This window comes from Brachyhypopomus gauderio, chromosome 6 (assembly GCF_052324685.1).
Source record: "Brachyhypopomus gauderio isolate BG-103 chromosome 6, BGAUD_0.2, whole genome shotgun sequence".
Classification (NCBI taxonomy): domain Eukaryota; kingdom Metazoa; phylum Chordata; class Actinopteri; order Gymnotiformes; family Hypopomidae; genus Brachyhypopomus; species Brachyhypopomus gauderio.
In genome coordinates, this window is record NC_135216.1 from 30,539,029 (window position 1) to 30,563,409 (window position 24,381).

Genomic DNA, 24,381 nt, shown 5'->3' on the forward strand with positions numbered 1-24,381 from the left:
AGAGCACTCTGTTAACTGGTAGTCACTAGGCTACTAGTCTTGGGTCATTTAGCTTTCTCTGTGTGCAACTGATACATCAGTTGCTTCCGCTAACTCTAGGGAAGTCCATATTAGGAGATACACACATGTGAGACAAAGTAGCCTGCTGGACGCTTATGTTTTGGAACATGCTGTGCTAAAGATAACCTGCTGTTAGAACTGCTGAATTGTGTTTAAGGTTGTATATAAGCAGGGGGAGCGCCCCCCTGCCTTCAGAGTTGTCATGCTTGAATGAGACTCTCATGTCTGTGTCTGTCTTGTATCTGTCTTTGTCCTATTTATATATATTTATATTTTTGTAATAAATTAATCATTTAACCACGTCTGAGTCCTCATCCATTTAGTAGAAAATTTCCACGACACTGGAGAATGTTTATTATCCTCCCAAAAATAGCGAATACGCTGACGCATGAAGTCGCAAAATGTTGTGCTTGTGAGTAAAGAAGAATTAAATCTCCAAGTCTTGCTGTTAGATTTTGGAATGTCCAATTTCATTTCCATATAGACTGGAGCATGATCAGACAGAGCAATTGGGCCTATTTTGCTTCCAGTTACAAGGGAAATTGAAGCATTGGGTACCAATACATAGTCAATTTGTGAGTATGAACTGTGGGGGTTGGAATAAAAAGTATAGTCCCTGACTTGGGGGTTCAGTTCCCTCCAAATGTCAATTAATCCAGATTCCGTGCACATCTGGTTAAGCACCGTTGAAGATTTAGAATTGGTAAAATAAGTAGATGATCTGTCTAAATTTTGATCCAAAATACAATTACAATCCCCGGCCAAAACACCTAAGTGTTTACGGTTACTATTGAACAACAAAATTGCATCAGACATAAACTTAGGACAGTCTTCATTTGGTGCATAGATATTGAGCATAGTAATATGCTGACCATACAATAGGCCTGAGATCATGACGTATCTACCTTCAGGATCGCTTATTTGTTTTTCAAGAATAAATGGCAGATGTTTGTTGATCAATATAGCCACCCCACGTTTTTTTGGATTAGAAGTACAAGACACAAAGTACACTTGTCCCACCCAATCCCTTTTAAGTTTTAAATGCTCAAAGTCCGACAGGTGCGTTTCCTGAATCATGGCAACTGATGCTCCCTCCCTTTTAAGAAAAGTCAGAGTCTTCTTTCTTTTAATAACATGCCCTAGACCTTTTACATTCCAAGTTATGTATGTCAGAGAATCATTCATATGCAATCACAGAACTGAATAAGAACATTGCGACTACATGGGTGTAGAATGTGGTACAAATTGAGTAGGAAAGTGTAGGAGCAACCAATTTAAATTTAACATACATAAAACAACGGACACAAACCAACCCACCCGCCCCCAAACGGCAGGGCAAATAGAATGAGAATAGGTCACTAGGTCTGCGGAGGAACAACCGCAAAGATAACCCCCTAAGAAAAACACACACCCACAAAAAAAAATATTCCACATTCGCTGTGAAATAGAGAAGAAGCCAAACGGGCATCGCTCCGTTACTTTATATTAAAACAACATTTGTTCGGATCTCAAAACAGAGAAAGGATTTGTCTGCCAACTTGAGCCAAGGAAAGAATAAATAAATTAATAAAATAAAATACTCTTCTTCCCTCACTTCCTTTTAATAAATAAAAAGTCGGGGAGGACAGTTTGTCACCTTAAGTGAGAGATCCAAGAAAAGTCTACCTCTAGTAAGGACTGTAAAAAGAAAATTAAAAGAACACCACGTTAGTCGGGTTCCCAGTACAGTTACTTATCTGTCTCGATAGTTTTCAGGAAATTCTTTGCCTCCTCAACCGTCGAAAGCAGACGAATTTTGCCGTCGTGAAGACACCAAAGTTTTGCGGGATAAGCAAATCCCCTAAAGAACTGTCGTGTAGAAAGCTCTTGCCTCAGCTCGTCGAACTCGCGCAGCTTTCTGAGAACTTCAGCAGAGAGATCTTGATAGAATCGGAGCTGAGTACCCTCGTGTGTCACCTGTCGTTTCTGCAGCGCGGCTCTCAATACTGTCTCTTTGTCTGGATATCGAAGGAAGCGAACCAAAACAGAGCGAGGACGGCCACGCAGAGATGGCGTTGGTGCGAGTGACCTATGCGCCCGCTCTATCTCGGGAGCAAACTCCGGTGAAAGGTCGAGCCATCGCGGCAGCATTGTGCGTAGGAAAACAGTTAGGGACGAGGAACCTTCAGCGCCCTCAGGAAGGCCAACAATTTTTACGTTTTTTCTTCGTCCGCGGTTCTCCAGGTTATCAACCTTGGACTGGAGTTGGTGAGTTTTTTTTCTCCAACGCGGTTAGTCGGCTATCATGAGAAGTTGTAAGATCCTCTACTGCTGACACACGGCCCTCTGCTTCAGACAGCCTACTCTCGTTTGAGTTAACCTTTTCCGTTAAGGCAGTAAGAGCTGCACCTAGTGTGGAAAGGTTAGAAGTTAGTACATCGAGGCGGCTGTCAATGGTGTCCAGTCGTGCGTCCATCCGAGAGCCAAGCGCGCGTATTTCGGACAGCACATCCTCTTGAGATGCTAATTCCAATGGCGCCTGAGAAGTTTCTGGCTTAGCAGCTTTCTGCTTTGCTGCTCTGGACGGCCGGGCAGACGAAAAGAGCGGAAAGTCTCGTGTCTCCTGGCTTTCAGACATTTCGGGTCCCGTATGACATCAATTAAAAGGTGCGAATCAGTTTTATAGAGGATAGCGTCGAATATAAAAGAGTAATGGAGCGGAGCAAAAGTTTAAGCAGCCATCTCCCAGTTGGTCACGTGACTCCCCAATTTTGACTTTTTAATGTATAATTTTTAACCTTTGTGTCCTTGAGTTTCTTGAAAGGCGCTATATAAATAAAATGTATTATGATTATTATTATTATTATTATTATTATTAACACAGGAGCCAGAGTAAAGCCAAAACTATTTAGTTTTTATTTACATGTTTACAAAGATAAACAAAAGGCAGCATCACAACAAAAGGATAACTCTCTCTACCAGCCTTATATGCACCTGCTACCCACATTCTCTCATCTCAGCCATCTCCTCCCTACAGCATAATTTCCAGAATACTGACTGGAGTAAATTCCTCTTCACAAACCAGTATGGACTCACACTCACCTTGACACACACTCACCTCAGCTGTTAGGAACTATATTAGCATGTGCATTGACAATGTCACCTCTGTCAAGCATGTCAGAATCTTCCCCAATCAGAGGCCATAGATAAATGCCAAGGTACACTTACTGCTACTGCTGTTCATGACACATGACGGTTCTGAAGACTGCCAGGGGTGAATAAGGCATACCAAGCTTTTCTTTCCCAGGTGCATGGCAAGGGCCAACATCATATGTGATGTGGATGAAAACATGTGGCCAACTGCTGAAGACCGTTTAGATTAGACCAGACTGTTCAGTTTTGTATTCTGTTTTTCCCCCTTGTGTGGATTTTTGGGTATATGTGTATTTTTACACATATGGGACTATGGCTAATTATGTTTACAATTACGATAATTATTTTTTGGGTTAGGCCACAATTTACAGTAATGTCCGTAATACAGTAAAAAAAATTTTTTACTGCAAAACTGTTACTGTTACTGACTCCTTTTTTGTCTAATCTACATTCCATATAGTACCTAACAGTAAATATCACTCATTGTGTAAACAGTATGTTGCCAAAAATGCACACATTCGGAAAAAAAAGTCCAAATGAAGCGGATTACAGTAAAAATTAACTGACTAAGAAAACAACAGATGTTACTGTAAAATGTCTGTTGTTTGCTGGGAGAGGGTAAAATATTACATGTAATACTGTTTCTGTATTTCCATCAAATGTTAGTTTTGTTTACAGTGGTTGTGCAGTGATTGACTCTGTTCATCTCAAAAAGAGAATATGTGCTAGTGTTTGTAATAATGATTGGATACTGAACCAGGTTTGCTGTGTTGTAACAAAGTTGGTGTATAAAGAGAAAACTTTGCATTGTGAAATGCAGAGTTGTTATTTAGTTAAGAAAATGTGCTTATGAACACAATGTTAACTATTTGGCTATTTGTGTGAGGTCAATGTGTTAGCATGTTAGCAGTCGTCAAAAACTGTAATATGATACAAGTCAATTTGTTGACACATTATAAATAGATATTGGATACGGGAAACACCAGTTATGCAGCAAAGAAACTACAACCTGAATATCAACAAGTTGCACAAGATTTAACTTGCTGTAGAAACAGGTACATAGGGAAAGCACCTGAATGTTACCTAAAAAAAGAGAGATTAAGAGTGAGAAAGAGAGAAAGAGACAGAGAGGAGACAGAGAGAGGTGGTCCATAGGGACTGTGTGTGTGTGTGTGTGGGTGTGTGTGTGTGTGTGTGTATGCACTGTAAGAAAAAGCATCGTTTCGTTCATCTGGTGTGAGATTTTGAGTTACTTAAACAAAGAAATGTGGATTACTTAGCAAGCAAAAACATGTCAGGCCAACAGATTTCTGATATTGTGCCTACACAATTCTTTGAATTACCAGAAAAATCAATTTGCTGTTACACAATTTGTCTGAGGTCATTAGGCTTTGTGCCCATGTGCACAAAGGCACAATGAGGAACGTGGGGTTTCTCAGCCTTTTTTTAACCACTTTATTTATAGAGATTTTAAATTATCACACAGATACAGTTTAACATTCACAAATTAACATAGTTCAAGTATTTGATAAATTAAGTCCCACCCCCACCCCTATATACCCTCACGAACATGTGTGGTTTAGAAAAATTAAAGCCAAAATATAATGTACACATATGTACGAACATACACACAAACATGTAGACATATATAAAACAGAAATTGAATAAAAGTAAAGATCCAGTATAAAAACAAATTATACATAACAAAGTTACCAGTAATAAACATAAACCTAACAGGTACGGAGAGAATTAGCGTTACCCTTTAAAGAAGGAAAAATAAAATATTAAATAAAAAAATTATAAATACAACCCCTCTTGCCTTTACTCCGGTGCAATATTGCAACCCTCAATATATTTGAGGACTGGTAGCCAAGTTTTTTTGAATGCTTGCAGAGAACCTGACCTATAAGAACGCAGCTTTTCCAATCTAACATTACTCAAGATCTCCTGAAGCCAATGGTTGTGAGTTGGAGGAGAGGAAAGTCTCCACTTAAGGAGGATGGCACGTCTGGCAAGCAGGGTACCAAAGGCAATCACTCTCTGCTTTGTTGAGGGAATTTGGAAGTTGGGAGGAATCCCAAACAAAGCTACGATCGGGTTAGGATCCAGTGAGAGCCCAAGTGCAAGGCTGAGTGACCTAAAAACATCTGACCAGAAGGCTCTCAGTTTATAACAAGTCCAGAACATATGATAATGGTCTGCTGGAGATTGACCACACCTGGCACAAGCATCAGACCTGCCCGGAAACACTCTGGCCAGTTTAGCATTAGTAAGATGCAGTCTGTGTAGTATTTTAAATTGTATCAGGCAGTGCCTAGCACAAATTGAAGATGTATGCACCCTAGACAGAATGAAATCCCACTGCTCCGCAGAGATAGATACTGCTAAATCATGCTCCCATAAAAGTTTAAGGTCGTCAGTAGAGCCAGTTTCTGAATAACCAACAATGGTGTAAATGGCAGATATTAACTTACCCTGAGATGGATTTAGAGCAAGGATTTTATCCATTCTGGACTCAGGTGGATGGTTGGGAAAGTAGGGGAATAATTTGGACACAAAGTGTCTAATTTGAAAAAAAACGAAATAAGTGGCTGTAAGGTAGATCAAACTTTGCCCTTAATGCTGTAAAAGATAGAAAAACTCCATCAGCATACAAATCGTCAATAGTCTTAATGCCCTTCTCAGACCATACACGAAAGGTCGGATCAGTAGTTGAAGGGAGAAATTGATGATTGTGTGTAATGGGAGTATAAACTGCACTGCTTTGTAAGCCTAAACACTTTCTGAACTGGAGCCAAATCTTAATAGAATCCCGTACAACTGGATTGGCTGGTAACCATTTACTAGAAACAGGAAGTTGGGAACAAATTATGGAGTTAACACTAGCAAGACTGAAATTTCAGGATCTCCAGGACATCACCCCTCCTTCTTGCTAGCAATTAGCCATCCTTTTATTATGCAAATGCGGAGCACTGAGGCAGCAGGTCAAACACTAATATGCCTAAAAGTACGAGGAGTTTCGCAGGCAAACCGCGCAGACCCCCGCTCTCCTTTCCACAGAAAACCAGCTTATCTGTATATCACAGCTTCAAGAAGCAATTCGAAAGTTACAACCCGTGAAACTATCTTTTTTTTATAGCGCGAAGGTAATTATTCCTATGATGAATAGGAATTAATCTTTTGGTTTGAATCTCGCTAAACATTCTAACTGAAATAAATCTTCGCGATAAAGAATAAACGTTGTATTTGTAGTAGGCGTACGTGCTGTGCGATTTTCACAAGGCAAACCAGACACTGACTAGCCAATTTTATGTGTTTCATACGCATTGTATGCTTACTTCATCGCACTAAAGAATAAACTACAATAATGTGCTCGTTGTAGGCATACGTGTTGTGCGATTTTCACAAGGCAAACCAGACACTGACTAGCCCATTTTATGTGTTTCAAAAACATTTCATGCTTACTTCTTCGCACTAAAGAATAAACGTTGTATTTGTAGTAGGCATACGTGTTGTGTGATTTTCACAAGGCAAACCAGACAATGACTAGCCCATTTTATATGTGTTTCATACGTATTTTACGCTTCCTTTGAAGCGCCGACCCCGCGCTGAACATTCTAACTGAAATAAATCTTCGCGCTAAAGAATAAACGTTGTACTTGTAGTAGGCGTATGTGCTAGAAGTTATTTGTTTTATACTATCCAAGTATTATCTAAAATGAAGTAAAAATCGAAATCAATCAGTACAAATTATATATATTCTATCCGTATCTAGATATTTAGACAGAATCAAACATTGTATGCATGTTATTTCTGCAATTCGTCCGTTACGAAACAGCACTAATTTACAGGTAGAGAATATATATAATTTGCACTGCTACATAGACAGGAAATGCCACAAAATAATCTCTGAAATATCATAAAAATGATATATATTCTATCTGTATATAGATATTTAGAGAAAGTCAAATATAGGCATTGTAGCCTACATGTTATTTATGTTCTGCTTTTATGAAACAGCACTACTTATATAAAAATTCTAGCCATATCAATTTTGTTTTTCCACCTAATTCCAGATAATTACAGAACAATTAAATTAAATTTTAACTCAGAGACTGACTGATTATCCATTCATCTATACATCTATTCATCCATCAGATATAAAGAAATGGAAATGCGCAAGTATCGGTTAGTGATTAGCGGGTATCGATACGCATGTCATTAGCGCCTTTGCATCAGCCGCCGTGAAGGTTCACAATTTACACTTGTTGAAGATGGGTGGGGTGTGGTCTTCTCCAAGCTGGGATAAAAACGGACACACAAACACAGGTGAGTCATTTCATATATTTTTCTTGTTCTGCGAGGAAGACACGGACACTACGATGGCACACAAGAGGATTTACACTCCTTTGCAAGCTTTGGCTCTTCTGAACGCAATGGATGACTATGATTCCGACGGAGGAGAGGAACTTTGTTTTAGTGCTGAAGACTCCGATCTGGCACTTTCAACTGGCGCAGATACGAGTGGACAATCGGATGAAGAAAACCGTAGCCCTCCACGAAAGAAGCGTTCTGTTGCTAAGGATGTCAGTAAGCCTGCAACGAACATAAACGCAAAAGATGGAACCGCTTGGGAAAAGACTGATGTTGTAAGAAGTCTTGGACACGGCAGCACCACTTTTACGTTCAGTGAGACCGCAGGACCTACAGAGCATGCCAAGGTAATGTAAAAAACTCTTTTCGTAGATGTATACAAGAAAAGTACAGAGGTGAATTTTGCCAGCTATATTTCCTCTTTTGTATAGATGAAACTGTAGTGCATGTTGTAGTGTAGTGCATAGGAAAAAACATTGAATTGAATTTGGCCAGCTATATTTCCTCTTTGTTATATTTTATAAATATATTTATATTATATTTCCTCTTTTTTTTTACATATAAGTAATGTTATCACGGATGTACATAGGAAAAAGCATTGAACTGAATTTGGCCAGCTATATTTCCTCTTTGTTATATTTTATAAATATATTTATATTATATTTCCTCTTCTTTTTTTTACATATAAGTAATGTTATCACGGATGGCCAACTATATTTCCTCTTTTGTAGATGTAAAGATGAAAAAAAATAATTATTTTATATTTCCTATTTTTTTACATACAAGTGATATGATTTTTATTTTACTTCTACAGCGCAGAATCACAAGCAGGTTGCAGAGCTTTCTGTGTTTGATCGACATAGAGATGCTGAGGACAATCACACACTGCACGGTCCATGAAGCCCACAGAGCGGATCAGAGCTGGAACCTGTCTGTCAGCGAGTTGATGGCTTTCATCGCAGTGCTTTTTCTGCGGGCAATACTCTGCCCGGTTGGAGCGGTGGCCGATTGTTGGTCTAAGAAATACGCTGTGCCTGCAATCAAGGACACGATGTCGCGTGACCGCTACAAAGAAATCATGCGGTACTTGCGCTTCGATGACAAGGACACCCGTGCGGAACGTGTAAAGAGCGACAGATTTGCTGCAATCTCGGACATCTGGCAATGTTTTGTACGTAACTGCACTCTGTGTTACACGCCAGGACAACACATCACCGTTGATGAGCAGCTCTTTCCAACCAAGGTCCGCTGTCCTTTCCTGCAATACATCGCTACAAAACCTGACAAGTTTGGCATAAAGTTTTGGATTGCTGCTGATTTGAAGACCAAGTATATGTGCAATGCTCTTCCATATTTGGGAAAGGACCCCAGTCGTCCCAAGGGAGAAAGACTGTCAGAGAATGTCGTCATGAAACTCATGGAACCATATCTGGACAAGGGCAGAACCGTCACCACTGACAACTACTTCACATCCCTGTCTCTGGCCAACAGACTGCTTGCATGCAACACAGCTCTGCTTGGGACAATCAACAAGATCAGAAGAGAAATTCCTCCTCCAGCAAAAAACACCAAGGGACGTGAGGAATTCTCCACACATGTGTACACATCAGGAAGTGCCATACTGACAGCGTATGCTCCAAAAAAAAACAAGGCAGTCTGCATTCTCAGCACAATGCACAAACAAGTCACGATCTCCGAAGGCCGCAAAAGGAAACCAAACACGATCACGGACTACAACAGCATGAAGGTATGCGTATATGATGATAAATAATGTCACATTATTGAATTTTTATGTCATATATGTCAGACAAAATGATTATAATGTTTATAATGTAACATAACCTTTTTATGTTTCTTCTTTGCAGTGCGGTGTGGATATCATGGACCAGAAGGTGCGTGGGTATACGGTCCGCGCAGGAACACGCAGGTGGCCTGTTGCAGTGTTCTACAACATGCTGGACTTGGCAGCGATGAATGCACATGTTTTGTATACGACATGCACGAGGTCCACGGAGAGCAGAAGAGACTTTTTACATGCTCTTGCTGAGGAACTTCGGCGTCGATTCTTACAGGAAAAGACAATGGCGAAAAAGCAACGACCTCCACCTGCTCCTGGAAAGACGACGCAGTGCCAGGTGCAGATACACTGCAACAGGAATCACAGCTCGGAGCGGTGTGCTGTGTGCGCCAAGTACACCTGTCGAAAATGTAGAAAGGATGGGCCATGGATATGTAGCAACTGTTAGCTTGCGGGATGCTCAAAGCGCACTTGGCTGTATTTCAAATGAGATTTCTATTTTTCTAATAAAAATATTGTTGTTCTGCATCACACATTTGTTTTACCCTGTCATTGCTAAGGCAAGAATATCTTTATTGTTGTTATTACTGGGTGGGGTGTGTGTGTGTGTGTGTGTGTATAAAACTTTTACAACGGTTCTATTACCAGCATTGTTTCTGTAAATCGCGTATATACTCAAACTCTAACACAATGTGCAAGTATGTTACATTACAAAAAATATAGGTACACAGATTGACTGGTATCTTACAAGTTTGTAGTGGATTCAAAATGTATATATGTTTACTCTGCAGCACGATTCTGTGAATTTGCCATCGCACTACACGTACCGCCAACGCATTGTTTATTCTTTAGTGTAAGCATAAAAAACATATGAAACACATACAAAATCACATAACACGTATGCTTACTACAAATGGATTGTTTATTCTTCTTGAAGCTGTGATATACAGATGAACTGGCCAGGCTGAATTTCCTTGGAAATGGAGCGGTGGTCTGCGCTTGAAACTCATAAAATGGGCTAGTCAGTGTCTGGTTTGCCTTGTGAAAATCGCACAACACGTATGCCTACTACATGCACATTATTGTAGTTTATTCTTTAGTGCGATGAAGTAAGCATAAAATGCGAATGAAACATATAAAACTGGCTAGTCTGTGTCTGGTTTGCCTTGAGAAAATTGCACAGCACGTACGCCTAATACAAAAACAACGCGAGGATTTATTTCACTTAGAATGTTTAGCGCGATTCAAACCAAAGGATTCATTCCTATTCAGCATATGAATAATTATCTTCGCGCTATAAAGAAAGATAGATTGTAACTTTTGAATTGCTTCTTGGAGCTGTGATATACAGATGCACTGGCCGGGCTGAATTTCCTTGCAAAGGAGAGCGGGGGTCGGCGCTTCAAACACGCACATATCTTTAGCAAGACAAAGGGCACTAATCTCTTCACAGCGGGGAAGTGGGCTACTCGGCGGCTGATTTTCCTTGCGACTTTTTTCGTAGCGTTGGCCTTCCCAGTGTTAAGCGAGTATTGGGATGATGACAACTCCAGCCGAGTCCACAATGGACAGTCACTGTAAGAGGTACCCTTAATCCAATAAATTATTTTATGAATATTGCATGCCCAATAGTAATGACAAAAATTAGGCAAAGCTAATCCCCCATCAGCCTTCCGAAGTTGAAGAGACGCTTTTTTAAGACGTGCAGGTTTGTTACACCAAATGAAGGGAGTCAATGCGCAATCGAGTTTATTAAAAAATGCTTTGTTAATTAAGATAGGGATATGCTGAAATAGGTATAAAAATTTAGGTAGTATGTTCATCTTAATTAAATTAATACGGCCAATTAGTGATAAAGGTAATGATGCCCATCTATTCAGATCGGATATGGTTTTGTCAAGCAGAGGGATAAAGTTTTCTCCCATTAAATCTTTAAAACAACGAGTAAATGTGATACCCAAATATTTAAATTTTCTATGAGCAACTTTAAATGGAAAGGAGGATAAGGGAAGCAACTGAGCAGCTGAATTGACCAAGAAAAGCTCACTTTTCTGGAGATTCAACTTATACCCTGATATATTGCCAAATTTTTGAAAAATGTCCAATATAAAAGGAATGGAAGAGCATGGATTTGAAACGTATAACAGAAGGTCGTCAGCATAAAAAGAGAGTTTGTGAACAGAATTGAAACGTGAAATTCCCTCGAACCCTCGATGCTCACGCAGCCATATCGCCAATAGGTTCCAATGCCAAATTGAATAACAAAGGGTGAAAGAGGGCATCCTTGTCGCGTTCCACGGTGAAGAGGAAAAGAGGAAGAGATGGTACCAAGAACAGAGGCAGTTGGAGCTGCATATAACAGATGAATCCAGGAGATAAACCTGGGGCAGCAACCAAATTTTCTCAAGGAGAGAAACAAATAATTCCACTCCACCCTATCAAAAGCCTTCTCAGCATCAAGAGAAATTACAACCTCTGGAGAGTCTGATGGCTGAGAATATAAAATATTGGCTAGTCTTCTGGTATTGAAAAACGAGAGTCTACCCTGCATGAAGCCAGTTTGATCCTGAGCTATTAAATCTGATAGAACCTGCTGCAGTCGGGATGCGAGAACTTTAGCCAGGATCTTAAAGTCCACATTAAGGAGTGATATTGGTCTGTAACTGTCACAGAGTGTAGGGTCTTTGTCTTTTTTGAGTAGAAGTGAGATTGTAGCATTAGACATGGATGCGGGTAGAAGGCCGATATGGTATGAATCGTTATACACTCTGGCTAAGACAGGAGCGAGCAAGGAGGAGGATTCTTTAGAGAATTCTATTGTAAACCCGTCCGGGCCAGGAGATTTTCCAGAATTCAGCGACTTTATAGCTTGCTGTATCTCAGAAATAGTGATAGGGGATCCCATTCCATGAAGCTGAGAGGACAACACCTGAGGAAATGGCAATGAGTCAAAGATAGAAAGATCCCTCTGAGTTAAAGGCTGCGACTCTGAAGCGTACAAGTTAGTGTAGTGATCTGCAAATATCTGATTAACTAATTTGAGGTCAGTGACAATGTCACCGCAGGTAGATCTGATTCTGGGAATTAATCTAGATGCACAAATGGATCGTGCCTGGTGAGCCAATAACTTCCCAGCCTTGTCCCCCTGTTCATAAAAGCGTAACCTGGATTGTCTTAATTGCGTTTCAACCTTACGGGTCATTAAGATCTCATACTCTGAGCGAAGTTGGAGACGACGTTTATAAAGTGATGGAGAAGCGCTCACTGCATAGTCAGCCTCCACCTTTTGCAGCTCATCTAAGATCTCAGACAATCTCTGCTTTTCAGTCTTCCTCGAGTAAGAGATGAATGAGATGATTTGACCACGAATATATGCTTTAAACGCCTACCAGAGAGAGTGGATGTTGACCTCAGGGGAATCATTACATGAAAAGTAAAGATCTATTTGAGACGCAATACAATTTTTGAAATCAGTATCTGATAACATGTAAGAGCTGAATTTCCAGTGCCTATGATTAGGCCTGTCAATGGGAAAGTGCAAGTCTATGGATGTAGGAGCATGATCAGAGATAATAATTGGATGATATGAGGATGAGGAGACTTGCGAGATCAATTTATTATCTAACAGAAAAAAATCAATTCTGGAATAAGTATGATGCACAGCCGAAAAAAAAGAAAAAACTCTGTCTGAGGGGTGATTAGTTCTCCAGGGGTCTGAAAGACCCAATTGGGATGAATACTTTAGAACCCGACCTGAAGATTTAGACAAAACTGACTGCTTGGGGGAGGACCTGTCCAAAAATAAATCCTGTACCAGGTTAAAATCGCCCCCAATAATAATACGATGGGTATTTACATTAGGAAGACTACATTAGGAAAAAAATTTGTATCATCCCATGTAGGAGCGTATACACAAGCTAATGTAACCGAGAGGCCCTGCAACATGCCAGACACCACAGCAAAACGACCATTAGGATCCAAAACAGTATTTGTTGGCTCAAAGTTGAGATCTTTGTGAATAATAATGGCCGTCCCTCTCGCTCAAATGGAATATCCTGAGTGAAAAATATGGCCCATCCAGGGTTTTTTAATGCGGCGAACTTCTGAAGATTTAAGGTGCGTTTCTTGTAAAAAAATTATATCCGCCCGGAGCTGTCATAAGTGAGAAAACACCCTACCTGATTTGACTGCATTGTTTAAACCATTGACATTCCAGGAAATCAATTGCAAGCTGCTAGTTCTGGTATTCATAGCATGGCTCTAAGGAGAGAGGTCCACTGCACAGTACTGATGTCCATTGTAAAGGCAAGGAAAAGATAAAGAGAGGAAAGAGAGAAAGAGAAAAAAAGAGGGAAAAAGAAGAGAAAAAAAACAAACAAACGGGAGAACATACAAAACAACACAACATATACAAATACCACACAAAGCCCTAATCCTAATATGGTCCAATAGGCTAAACGCCGAGGTCCTGAACATCTTTAGTACACTTGATACCCAGTCTCCAGTACACACTCAAATTATAACAGCAAAAAAAAAAACTATGCTGAAAGGCATCATTATATATTCCCTTAATATTAAAATATTAACATAAAACAAGAACAACACCTCAAACCTAAACAGTAATAAATGGCAGAATCCCAGTAATAAGACAGTAAAGTAACAAACAAAAACATTCAAAATAGTTCCAGCAGCTCACTAGTAGTTTCAATGCTGTACACACTAACTTAAAGCACATTTTACCGGTTACGATGTGAACTACCGGATTGTGTAGATTTAAGAAACTCCTCCGCTTCACTGATGGAGTTTAACCTTATCTTGCCGCCGTTTGGTGATGAAATAAAAAGTCTGGCCGGGAACCGGAGCACCGGTCTGTGACCCGACTCATATAACAACCGCATCACATCTCTGTATTTAGCTCGCTGCTCAAGGACCTCCGGAGCGTAATCCTCATAGATTGCAACAGAATGTCCACGATACTGTAGTTTACCTCGTCTGGAGCGAGCTGCATGAATGATGTTCTCCTTCACCTGGTAATAGTGCAGCCTGATGATAACAGCCTGTGGTCGGTCACCCTGTTGCGGCCTGTTAACCAGAGACCGATGCGCTCGGTCTATTTCTGGCGGTGAGGAAAGCACGTTGCCAAACACCTCCGATAAAAACTCAGAGAAGAAAGCGGTGGGACGTGGGCCCTCCATAGATTCAGGTAGGCCGATAGCACGGATGTTATTGCGTCTGCTACGGGACTCAAGGTCGGTAACTTTAGCATGTAGCTTAGCTTTAGCATCCGTTAGCTCCGTGCAAACCGCCTCCAGCGCTTGGATCCGTTCATCCACAGAGTTCGCGTGGGTTTCGAGAGAGGAAATTTTTTGTCCGTGATCAGTCACAGTTGTTTGTAATTGATCAATTTTCGCCTCCAGAGCAGCGAGAGCAAGTCGGTGGTCGGCACAGATAGCGGTGCGGTGTTCCTCTAACAACTTAGTTAAGAGGGCGACACCGACCTGTTGATCCGGAGCGTCGTGAGTATCAGATATTGTTGTTGCATCTTTTTTGCCTTGTTTCGCTGATTTGGAAGCCATTATCAGAAAAAATATGACGTCCAAAATGAGCAGAAAGCATTAAAATATGATGAGCAACTAGAATATTCGAGCTTTAAGGTGTTGCATGCAGGAAATAATATTGTACTGGAGACCGTGTTTAAAGCATCCTAGTCACTAGCCGCCATCTTCGATCTCCTTGCTGTGTTTTAACAAAGTTGTTTGCATTGTGAAATGCAGAGTTGTTATTTAGTTAAGAAAATGCGCTTTTGAACACGATATTAACTATTTGGCTATTTGTGTGAGGTCAATGTGTTGCTGTGTTTAGAGTTTTGACAATGTATCACAAGTATTGGGAAATGCACGTTAGTAGTCGTAAAAGCACTTTAGGACTTTCTGGTGAGCAAAAGCCGCAAGACTCACCATGGAGATTGTGGATTTAGAACATCGTTTGACACAGGAACACGGTGGTCTTCTTCACGCTGTAGTTCATCACTGAGCTAAGATGGATACTGTAGTGTGTGGTATGGGCCCTTGATTATGGGTGTAGAGGCAATTTAACTCCATGATTTGGATTCTGCAGCTCAAACAAACCTTTACAGTTTTTTTTTAGTCCTAGACTGAAAACAAGTTTATCTAGTATAAACAAATGCATTACACTCTGCGTTGTGTTTGATGGTGTGAAATAAACCAGGGAACATGAACTTTATTGACAAACCTGTTTCTGTCAGCCCATGACAGGCAGCAGTTTCCTCAAAACAGAAATAACTTCATGAACACATACAAAAAAACCTGCAAAACTCGTCCTGCTGACAGCACCACCTTACACAGACATGATAGTTATCTGGGGTGTAGGATGGTTGTCATGGGGACTGCTCACTTCATATAACTCTCATGGAAAAGATTTACAAAAGAGAAAGGGACAACAAACTTCAAGGAAAACCAGACAATGAATATGTGGATAATTTATATGTATATTCACTAGTCTTAGAGTATCCCTATGTAATACATTTGCGTTTTTGCCCTTGGGTTTCGGGACGCCTTGAAAGTTTGAAGGATTACCTGAGCACAAAGCTGTTCAAAGCATCTTGATTTTCTCCTGTATGAACTAGAGCTGTGTCTGTCTGTGTTAACCCGGAGCTACTAAGTACTGACAGCTTAGAAGATGGCTAATAAGACTTTTAATAATAAGCCTTGTTCTTTAAAAACTACAGACAGTGGACGGAGACAAAATACAGATGGAGTTTCAAAGTTAGAAAATAGCAGACAAAAAGAGATTGATTATAAACCCAGCACAGAGGAAAGATGGAGCAGAAGAGAGAGCAGGTCAGTAGAGGACAGGTGTTCCTTCCAGTTGAAAATTAACTGATCTGTAGCTCATAACCTTCTTAAGCAGCTTTTAAAACACGTGACTATTTGTATCTGAGCAGAACAAATACTTTGCTTCTGTGAAACAAAATAATAATTAATTAAATAATTATATATTAATTATTAACAATTATTTAAAACAAATAATTTGCTTCTCTGAAACGTTTTGTTTGGAAAAATATCTTGTAATGAAAGCCATGATGTGAAAATATGAAAGTTTAAGGTTTAGTGTTAGCTTTCATTAAGTAACCGGTTCATCTGTACTCAGGTGTTGAAGTGCGAACTTGGTAGTCCACGTAACGAAGGTCCCTATTCAAACATAATCTTAATTTAACGTACGACACTTGATCTAATTAAAAAATGTTAGAATATCTTACCCAGATGTACATTAATTTTGTTTGACTTTTAAAAAAGATTTTTCCTTACCTCTATTGAATTCCATGTTTCAATGTTGTCCCAAAATCCAAAGTGAAAGTAAGAAATTGTCATGAACAACAATTGCCACAAGCAACCGGTTTTCACAGGTAGATGAAGAGACAGTTGCTTGTCATTGAAGTGTTGCTTATTATTGTGCGTTACACCCGCCCCATTGATACGTTACATTTTCTCTTCCCAGATTTTAGATTTATTTGTCACAAGAACAACACAACACTAGTGAATCTTGTTTAAATGGGCATCGAAAAGGCACGAAAAGCTTTCACTTCATTAATCTCATGGACGTATTAGTCAGATTCATGAGATTAAAGAAGTGATGCATGCCCTGGGAGGTGGTCTGCCACATACATCATCCCCTCAAAAGCTCTTAATTATTTTTATTGTACACTTGGGACCAGAAAGTGTTTCATGCGTAAGATGTAACCAGGGTTTAGCAAGCTACTGGTGAAGTGTAGTGAGCTCATGTCAGCCCCATAGGGGAGCCGCCCATTCACATTTCACACAGTCAAATCAAATCAAAGTCTATTTGTATAGCGCTTTTCACAACACGTTTTCACAAAGCGCTTTACAGGATTTACAAGGTTAACAATACTATGGGTCCTGACAGGCCCATTGACAGTCTTGCTGGGGTCCGGGACAAAAAAGTTTCATGTTTCATATATATACAACAGACCCGGTTGTCCCCCCCTGTCGACGGGGCTGGGTCCAGAACCCTAATGAGCAAGCCAAAGGCAACAGTGGCGAGGAAAAACTCCCTAGATGGTGGGGAATAGGAAGAAACCTCGGGAGAACCAAGACTCAAAAGGGAACCCATCCTCCATTGGGCGGCCCGTTAACACACAAATTACACAAAATACAGACAAATACACAAGTCACACACAAATCACACAATCAGACTAAGTAAAAGGTAAAAATGTTCTGGGTTTTGATATTGTCACTGTAAATGTCTGTTGATGAACGCCAGGCTTTCATTCCGTGTTGGAGCAGTGATGCTGGTATTAATTGGAAGATTATTGTCTGGACTTTCTTTTTCTAACAGAGACTTGGCTTGATAGCAATGGAGCAATAGTGCTGAATGAAGCTTCACCTCCCGACTTTAACTATTTTAATGTCTCCAGGGTAAATAAGAGAGGTGGTGGTGTTGCATGTTTTTACCATAAAGCATTCCGATGTAAGCAGATCTCATTAGGGGAACATCCTACGTTTGAATATCTGGCAGTACAACTCAACAGTACTTATTCAGTTCTTTTGATTGTTATGACTACATGCAGATTTTCTTGAAGATTTTGAAGAAATGCTTTTTAGGATTTTAATTGATTTTGATTGTTTTAATTGCTGGGGATTTTAATATTCACATGGATATATCCACAAATCCAATCACTTCAGAATTCATGAGGATGCTTAACTCTTTTGATCTCATACAGCATGTATCAGGCCCAACTCATAAGCATGGCCACATTTTAAATTTGATCATTTCTAAACGTATAGAGGTTAATAATACTGAAATTACTGATGTTGCAATCTCTGACCATTTTGGTGTATTTTTCAATACTAGTCATTATCTACTAGAACACACTGAAAATTGCACAATAACCAAGCGTTATCTCAGTGCTGGCAGTGCCGTGGCCTTCACAGACATGATACAGTCCCTCCCTCCTCTCTCAGAAAATGGGAATGAGCTAGTTGAAACATTCGCACACAGAGTTAGGAACTGTATTGATGCTGTGGCACCAAAGGTAACTAAAATAATCTCTGGTAAAATTAAGATGCCCTGGAGAAACACTCCATCTATTGTCAAATTTAGGCAAGATTGTAGGCAGGCTGAGAGACGTTGGCGAAGGTCAAAATTGCAAGTACATTTTGATATTTATAAAACAACATTGCAGAATTACAACAGTCAAGTGAAATCAGCAAGGAAAAACCATTTCTCTACCTTAATCAATTCATCCAATAATAAATCAGCTGTCTTGTTCAGAAGTATAGATTAGCTAGTAAACCCCACCTCCTGTGTCTTCCTGAGACTGTTTCTGTTGAAAAATGTAGAGCTGGGCGATTAATCAATATTATCTATTAATTCGAATTTACAGTTAAGGACGATGTGTTTTTATGAAAATGGATTTTCTGAGTTTTAATTTTCACCACCGACGCTGCACTGTGGGCTCCCGTAGTTCAGTGAGTTTAGCACTTCCCACCCATCCACCCTCAACACACACACACACACATAAACATGATGGCGGAGCTTGTGTCCAAGAAAAGAGCAACTAGCTGCGTGATCTGGAGTTGGTTCGGTTTTGCGGCGTCAGACGTAGACCAAACAAGTCCTCGCTGTAAGGTGTGTTTGAAACCGATAGAGGGAGAGAGCGAAGAGTGCTATTGTTCAGTTGCGTTGTGAATAAAGTTTCCCTCCACGGGATATTTTGAATTAAGCAGTTTCTGCCTCGGTTACCGAACCTGCGTCAATTGATTATACTTTCGCGAGTGACCGTAGCGCGCGTAGTAATTGACTTGAGATTGAATAAGGATGCAGGCAAACTCTCAGTCCATTTTCTGCTAGATTTAAGTGCCGCTTTTGACATCGTTGATCATGAAATACTTCTTGATTGACTACAGAGCTGGGTAGGCCTTAGTGGCTTAGTCTTAGACTGGTTTAGATCGTACCTAACTGGGCGTGATTACTATGTAGCATTAGGTACCTCTTCCTCCACACGTCAAAAAAAATAACTTGTGGGAACAACAAGGATCAATTCTTGGGCAGTTACTATTCAACCTATATATGCTTCCGTTACCACATATCATTAATAAACATGGTATTAGTTATCATCAACATGCAGATGACACTCAACTTTATATTTCGCTAGAACCTAAAGCCCTAAAATCAATTTACTCACTGTTTGACTGCATAGATGATATACAGACATGGATGTCTGACAATTTTCTGCAGTTAAATAAACAGAAGAAAGAGGTTCTTGTTCTTGGCAGTGATTCACAGAGGAATGATGTCCAGACTTATTTAAATCATATGAATCTGAATGCCAGACAATGTGTTAAGAACCTGGGCGTCACCTTTGATTATGAGCTCAGCTTCAAATCACACATCATGACTACATGCAAGACAGCTTACTTTCACCTTCGAAACATCGCTAAGGTCCGAGATATGCTCTCTCCTGCTGACAGTGGAAAAACTTGTCCTTGAATTTATCACATCAAGGCTAGATTATTGTAACGCTGTTTATCTGCTCTTCCAAAGAGCTCTATTTCGCACCTACAGTGAGTTCAGAACGCGGCTGCAAGGGTTCTGACCCGCAGGAGAAAGAGAGATCATATTACACCTGCACTCCACTCACTGCACTGGTTACCTGTCAGCTTTAGAATAGATTTTAAGGTTCTAGTCATGGTTTTTAAATGTCTTCATGGTCTTGCTCCTCTTTACCTCATTGAAATGATGGTTAGATATGTTCCAGTCAGGTCTCTCAGGTCTTCAAACAGTAATCTACTGGTGATTCCTAAAAGCTGATTAAAGATTGGTGAGGGTGCTTTTAGCCACTATGGCCCAAAGCTCTGGAATTCTCTTCCTGAAGAGCTCAGAGGCATTTCATGCATTTCATCCCTGCATAGTTTCAAGAACAGTCTCAAAACATTCCTGTTTAGATCTGCTTTGTTAAGAAACTCTCAATCTTATTTACTTTATTACATAATGTTGTCTATTATTTTATAATTTGTCACTTTATTTCATTATTTTATTGTGTTTGTTTTATTGTGCTTGTTTTATCTTTAATTTTAATATTTTATTTTTTATCTTCTTATCTTTGCTTCTTAATAGTTTGGGGAGGCTACCCACCCTCCGTGTGTTCCGCACCCCCCATAGACTATGGTGGGGAGGAGGAGGAGGAGGAAGAGGCCTCCTACATGGAGGAGGACGGGAGTCCGCCCCCCTCGGGAATCTCCAGCGGGACTGTTAAGGGGAGGTGGAGTCCAGAGAGGGGCCCATCCTCCGGAGAAAGTGAAATGGACTACTCCCGGGGTGGCAGCCCGGAGCAGTCCATGGAATGGAGCCGGGGAGAAGAGGAGGCGGAGATGGAAACTGACGGGGAACTCCCATGCGGCCCGCTCGGGGCGTCCTTCAGCCGTGCTGCACCTGACGCATCTGCCAGCCGCGCCGCACCTGGCGCGTCCGCCAGCCGAGCTGCACCCAGTGGAGGGTTCGCAACGCGGGCAGGAGGAGGACCGCCTGCCGCAGCACCAGCAGCTCCCGGTCTCTCTCCCCTGATCGCCCTTCTTCTGGCGCGCAGCCTGGCACCGTGTGTGTCTGTCCCGGTGTTTGTAAGTTTTCCCGTATGTGTGCCTAATTCCTTTTTCCCTTTCGTGCCTCTATGTGTTAATGTACCAGTCTGTGTGTTTGTGAATGTTGAATGTGTCTAACGTCTTTTCCCCGGTCTTCCCAGGGAGGGTGTTCTAGGCGGTTCGTGGTGGACGCTTCGCCGAGGGCGGTCACCTCCCAGACGCAGGACTGAGCGCATCAGATCCACCCATTGACGTGGGTTCGGGGCACTCGGTCCTGTTGGCACCCCGGGACGGGTAGTGCCCTTGGTGGGGGCGTCTGTCACGTTGAGGACCCCGGCCCCTCCCTTTTGGGCGTGTGTTTACGTTGTCTATGTCTATTTGTCTACGTCTGTGGATCTCCGTGGGTGTGGTTGTGTCTTGTGATAATCCGTCTCACCTGTGGCTCGTCTCGTAATCACGCGGGGCTTATGTGGTTTGTCTATTTAATGTGCGCTTGTGCAGTGTCCTGTGCTCGTCGTTGTCTAAAGTCTACACGTTGTTGTGTCTGTTTCATGTTCTACGTGCGCTATATGCGCTATCTGTGTGTTTAAATAAAAGTGACGTCTGTTGCCACAGAAGGATCTGTGTCTCATCCTTCACACCGCACCGAAAGTCACAGTTTCTTTCTATTTATACTGTAAAGCACTTTGAGTTGCATGTATGTATGAAAGGTGCTATACAAATAAAGATTATTATTATTATTATTATTGTGACGGGCAGGTGTGAGCAACTAAAAAGGAAGCGATCACGCCAAGTCTCAGGGAAAGAGGATGGTTTAATAGAAAGTGTGCAAACCAAAAACCCGTGCATGGTTCCAGATTAAGGAAATAATAACCAGCAGTCAACTGGTACAAAGACAAGACGTATATAGACGAACAAACGACCCTCAGGTGAGACGGATCACGGGTCCCGCCCACCTGAGGAACAAACATCACGTGACCAAAAACAGGACCGCTGCCGCTGTAACCGGGGGCGACCGGTAGGGGGCCCCCCCACAACGTGACAGACCCCCCCACCAAAGCCGCACTCCCCTCCAGATGTGCGGCTTACAGCGGCAGCACACAAAACACAACAAAGGGGCGGGAGGGCGGGGACAAGACAGGGACCCGCTTAAGCCCCACTGCTGTGTGCGGACCGGGAGCACATGGCCCAACACACGTCACAGGTGTGGATGTGTGCAGGCCGCCACACTGGGGTGCGGCCACGGCTTCCACCAACCACCTCCCGAACCTACCTCCTCGCTCGGAGCTGACCCCTGCCCTTTCGCTAGGGGTCACCCCAGACTCCTGGGGAGTGAACCCCTCCCCGGGGCCCCTCATCTCAAGGTGGACTCCTCCACCCAACCCAGGAGCGCCAGAGACCAGGGCCCTGGCAATCCGCAACAGGGACACGCTGGTCACCCCGAGCTCGAAGGAGAGGGTCTCCTCCTGGAGACCCCACTAGGTCCGGGAGTACCGCAGTCCACCACCAGGAGCGACCTGCAACACATCACACACACACGCACACAGACAACACATAACACAAAACGCGCACTGCTCCGACCACTGACCCCCCTTTTACACAGGGGGGAAGGGACCCCTTCTTGGCATGAGGAGACACCCTGTCCTTACACCCCAGGCATCCTCCGCCTACAAAGGGGTACAGGGGCTCCTCTTTGCTCAGGGGTCCCTCCCAACCGGTCAGGTCTCCTGATGGAGCTGTGCCTTCTGAGCCACATGTCGTGGCTCAGGAACCCCATAGCTCCCCCCTTAAAACATATTTAGGGGGGGGCCCTCTGGGGAATAACAAAACAAAAAACACAGACACAACATACACGCACCCAGGATGCCCTCGGCACGGGACCTCTAATGGGCCCCTCCCCACACACCGTGAAGAGGGGTGCAAGAGAGGAATTACATAAAACAAAGCACGCTTCACTCTAGGACAAAACGAACACGCAAAGACAGAACACAAACAAATGGACAGGACCCACCGATGCGCGCGCTCTGCGGAGTGCGACGCGCCCACTCCAGCTCTCTCTCTCACCGTTTTCACCACGGGATCCGTAGATCTTTGGAGAGAGAGAGCTATGCGCTAGCGGCTTGCGCGCCACGCCCACAGCGACGCGTCCCTCTGGCTCGCAGTCGCTCACCCCCGTCACCACGGGATATCGGGTGAGCGAGGCGAAAGGAGCAGAGAGAATCACGTCTCACGCGTTCTAGCGCGCAGCTAGGGTTAGATTTCTTAAAACTACTCGTTCAATTTGCACCATCATCTAGTCACTTGTGCACATCAAATTGTCATTTATCACTCCTTTATACAAACAGCAAATTATGTCGAGCACTATAGCAAATGATTCTGTACAACTGTCGGCTGTTTCCCAAATTCTCAATCGCTTTTGTCATGCAAATCATAATATATTATACTTTTCTCTACTAAACTGTCCTACCCCACCAAAACACCTAGACATTAGTTCATTGTATACATCATTATAATCAAAATAGTTAAGCCAGTTGTCAGGACATAATAAGCCGATTTTTATAAACTTTTGTAAACTGAACTGGTGATTAGCTCCCAACTGAAACATGACTTTTACTAATGAAGGGGAGTGTACTCTAGATCAACTAATTATTAAGCAGTTTTCTGAAACTACTCTAAGGTGCATCTATAGACTACTGGAAGCAAAACACAGTTCTACAATTTCTACCAATGGAAGATCCACAAAGAAATCACCAGGCTCAACAGCCAGAAGTAAGAAGAGCAGTAAGAGTGCATGGAAGGGGAGTAAGGAGGCATAACAGAGGGAGAGGTAGAAGAGGCCATGGACATGGGCATGTTGCAGATGAAATAAGGGCCACACTTATAGACCATGTCAGGGCCGGCGCCAGAACATATACAGTGAGGGGGCGTCAGAAAATTTTGGGGGGGCGAACGCAAGTTGTTGAGGTGGGGGGGGGGGGTGGCGAACGTAAGTTGTTGAGCGGGGGGGGGGGGGGGGGGGGGGGTGTGCGTGTAACGATTGTCGAGCGGCCGAGGGGGCACCATGTAGCGATTGTTGTAAAATAAATGGGTCTTATTTTTTACATTGAGGGGGCGGGACACCTCGCCTGAGGGGGCAACGCCCCCATTCGCCCCCCCGTGGCGCCGGCCCTGGACCATGTTATCAATCATGGCCTAACAATGGCTGAAGCTGGCCGAAGGGTGCAGCCAAATGTTGGGAGATCAACCGTGTTCTCAATAATCCAAAGTTTTTGTAGAGAGAACAGTTGGGTAATCCAAATAACTCTATACTGTAATACTTTTATGTTTACAGTACACACTAACACTTCATATTACAATTTTACATATTTTCTAAAAGTATACTCAACTCAGTCTTGTGTT

At 42.1% G+C, this 24,381-nt stretch overlaps 1 protein-coding gene across 1 annotated transcript in view; it reads right to left on the reverse strand.

Annotated features, from left to right (window-relative positions):
- The window catches only part of LOC143517658 (uncharacterized), a 38,676-nt gene extending 21,889 nt beyond the window's left edge, over positions 1 to 16,787 (reverse strand). The window contains exon 1 of the mRNA XM_077010392.1: positions 16,693 to 16,787. Within this exon, the coding sequence (XP_076866507.1) occupies positions 16,693 to 16,708 (16 nt within the window). The 5' untranslated portion in view covers positions 16,709 to 16,787. The remainder of the gene's footprint in view (positions 1 to 16,692) is intronic.
- Positions 16,788 to 24,381: the final 7,594 nt, after the last annotated feature.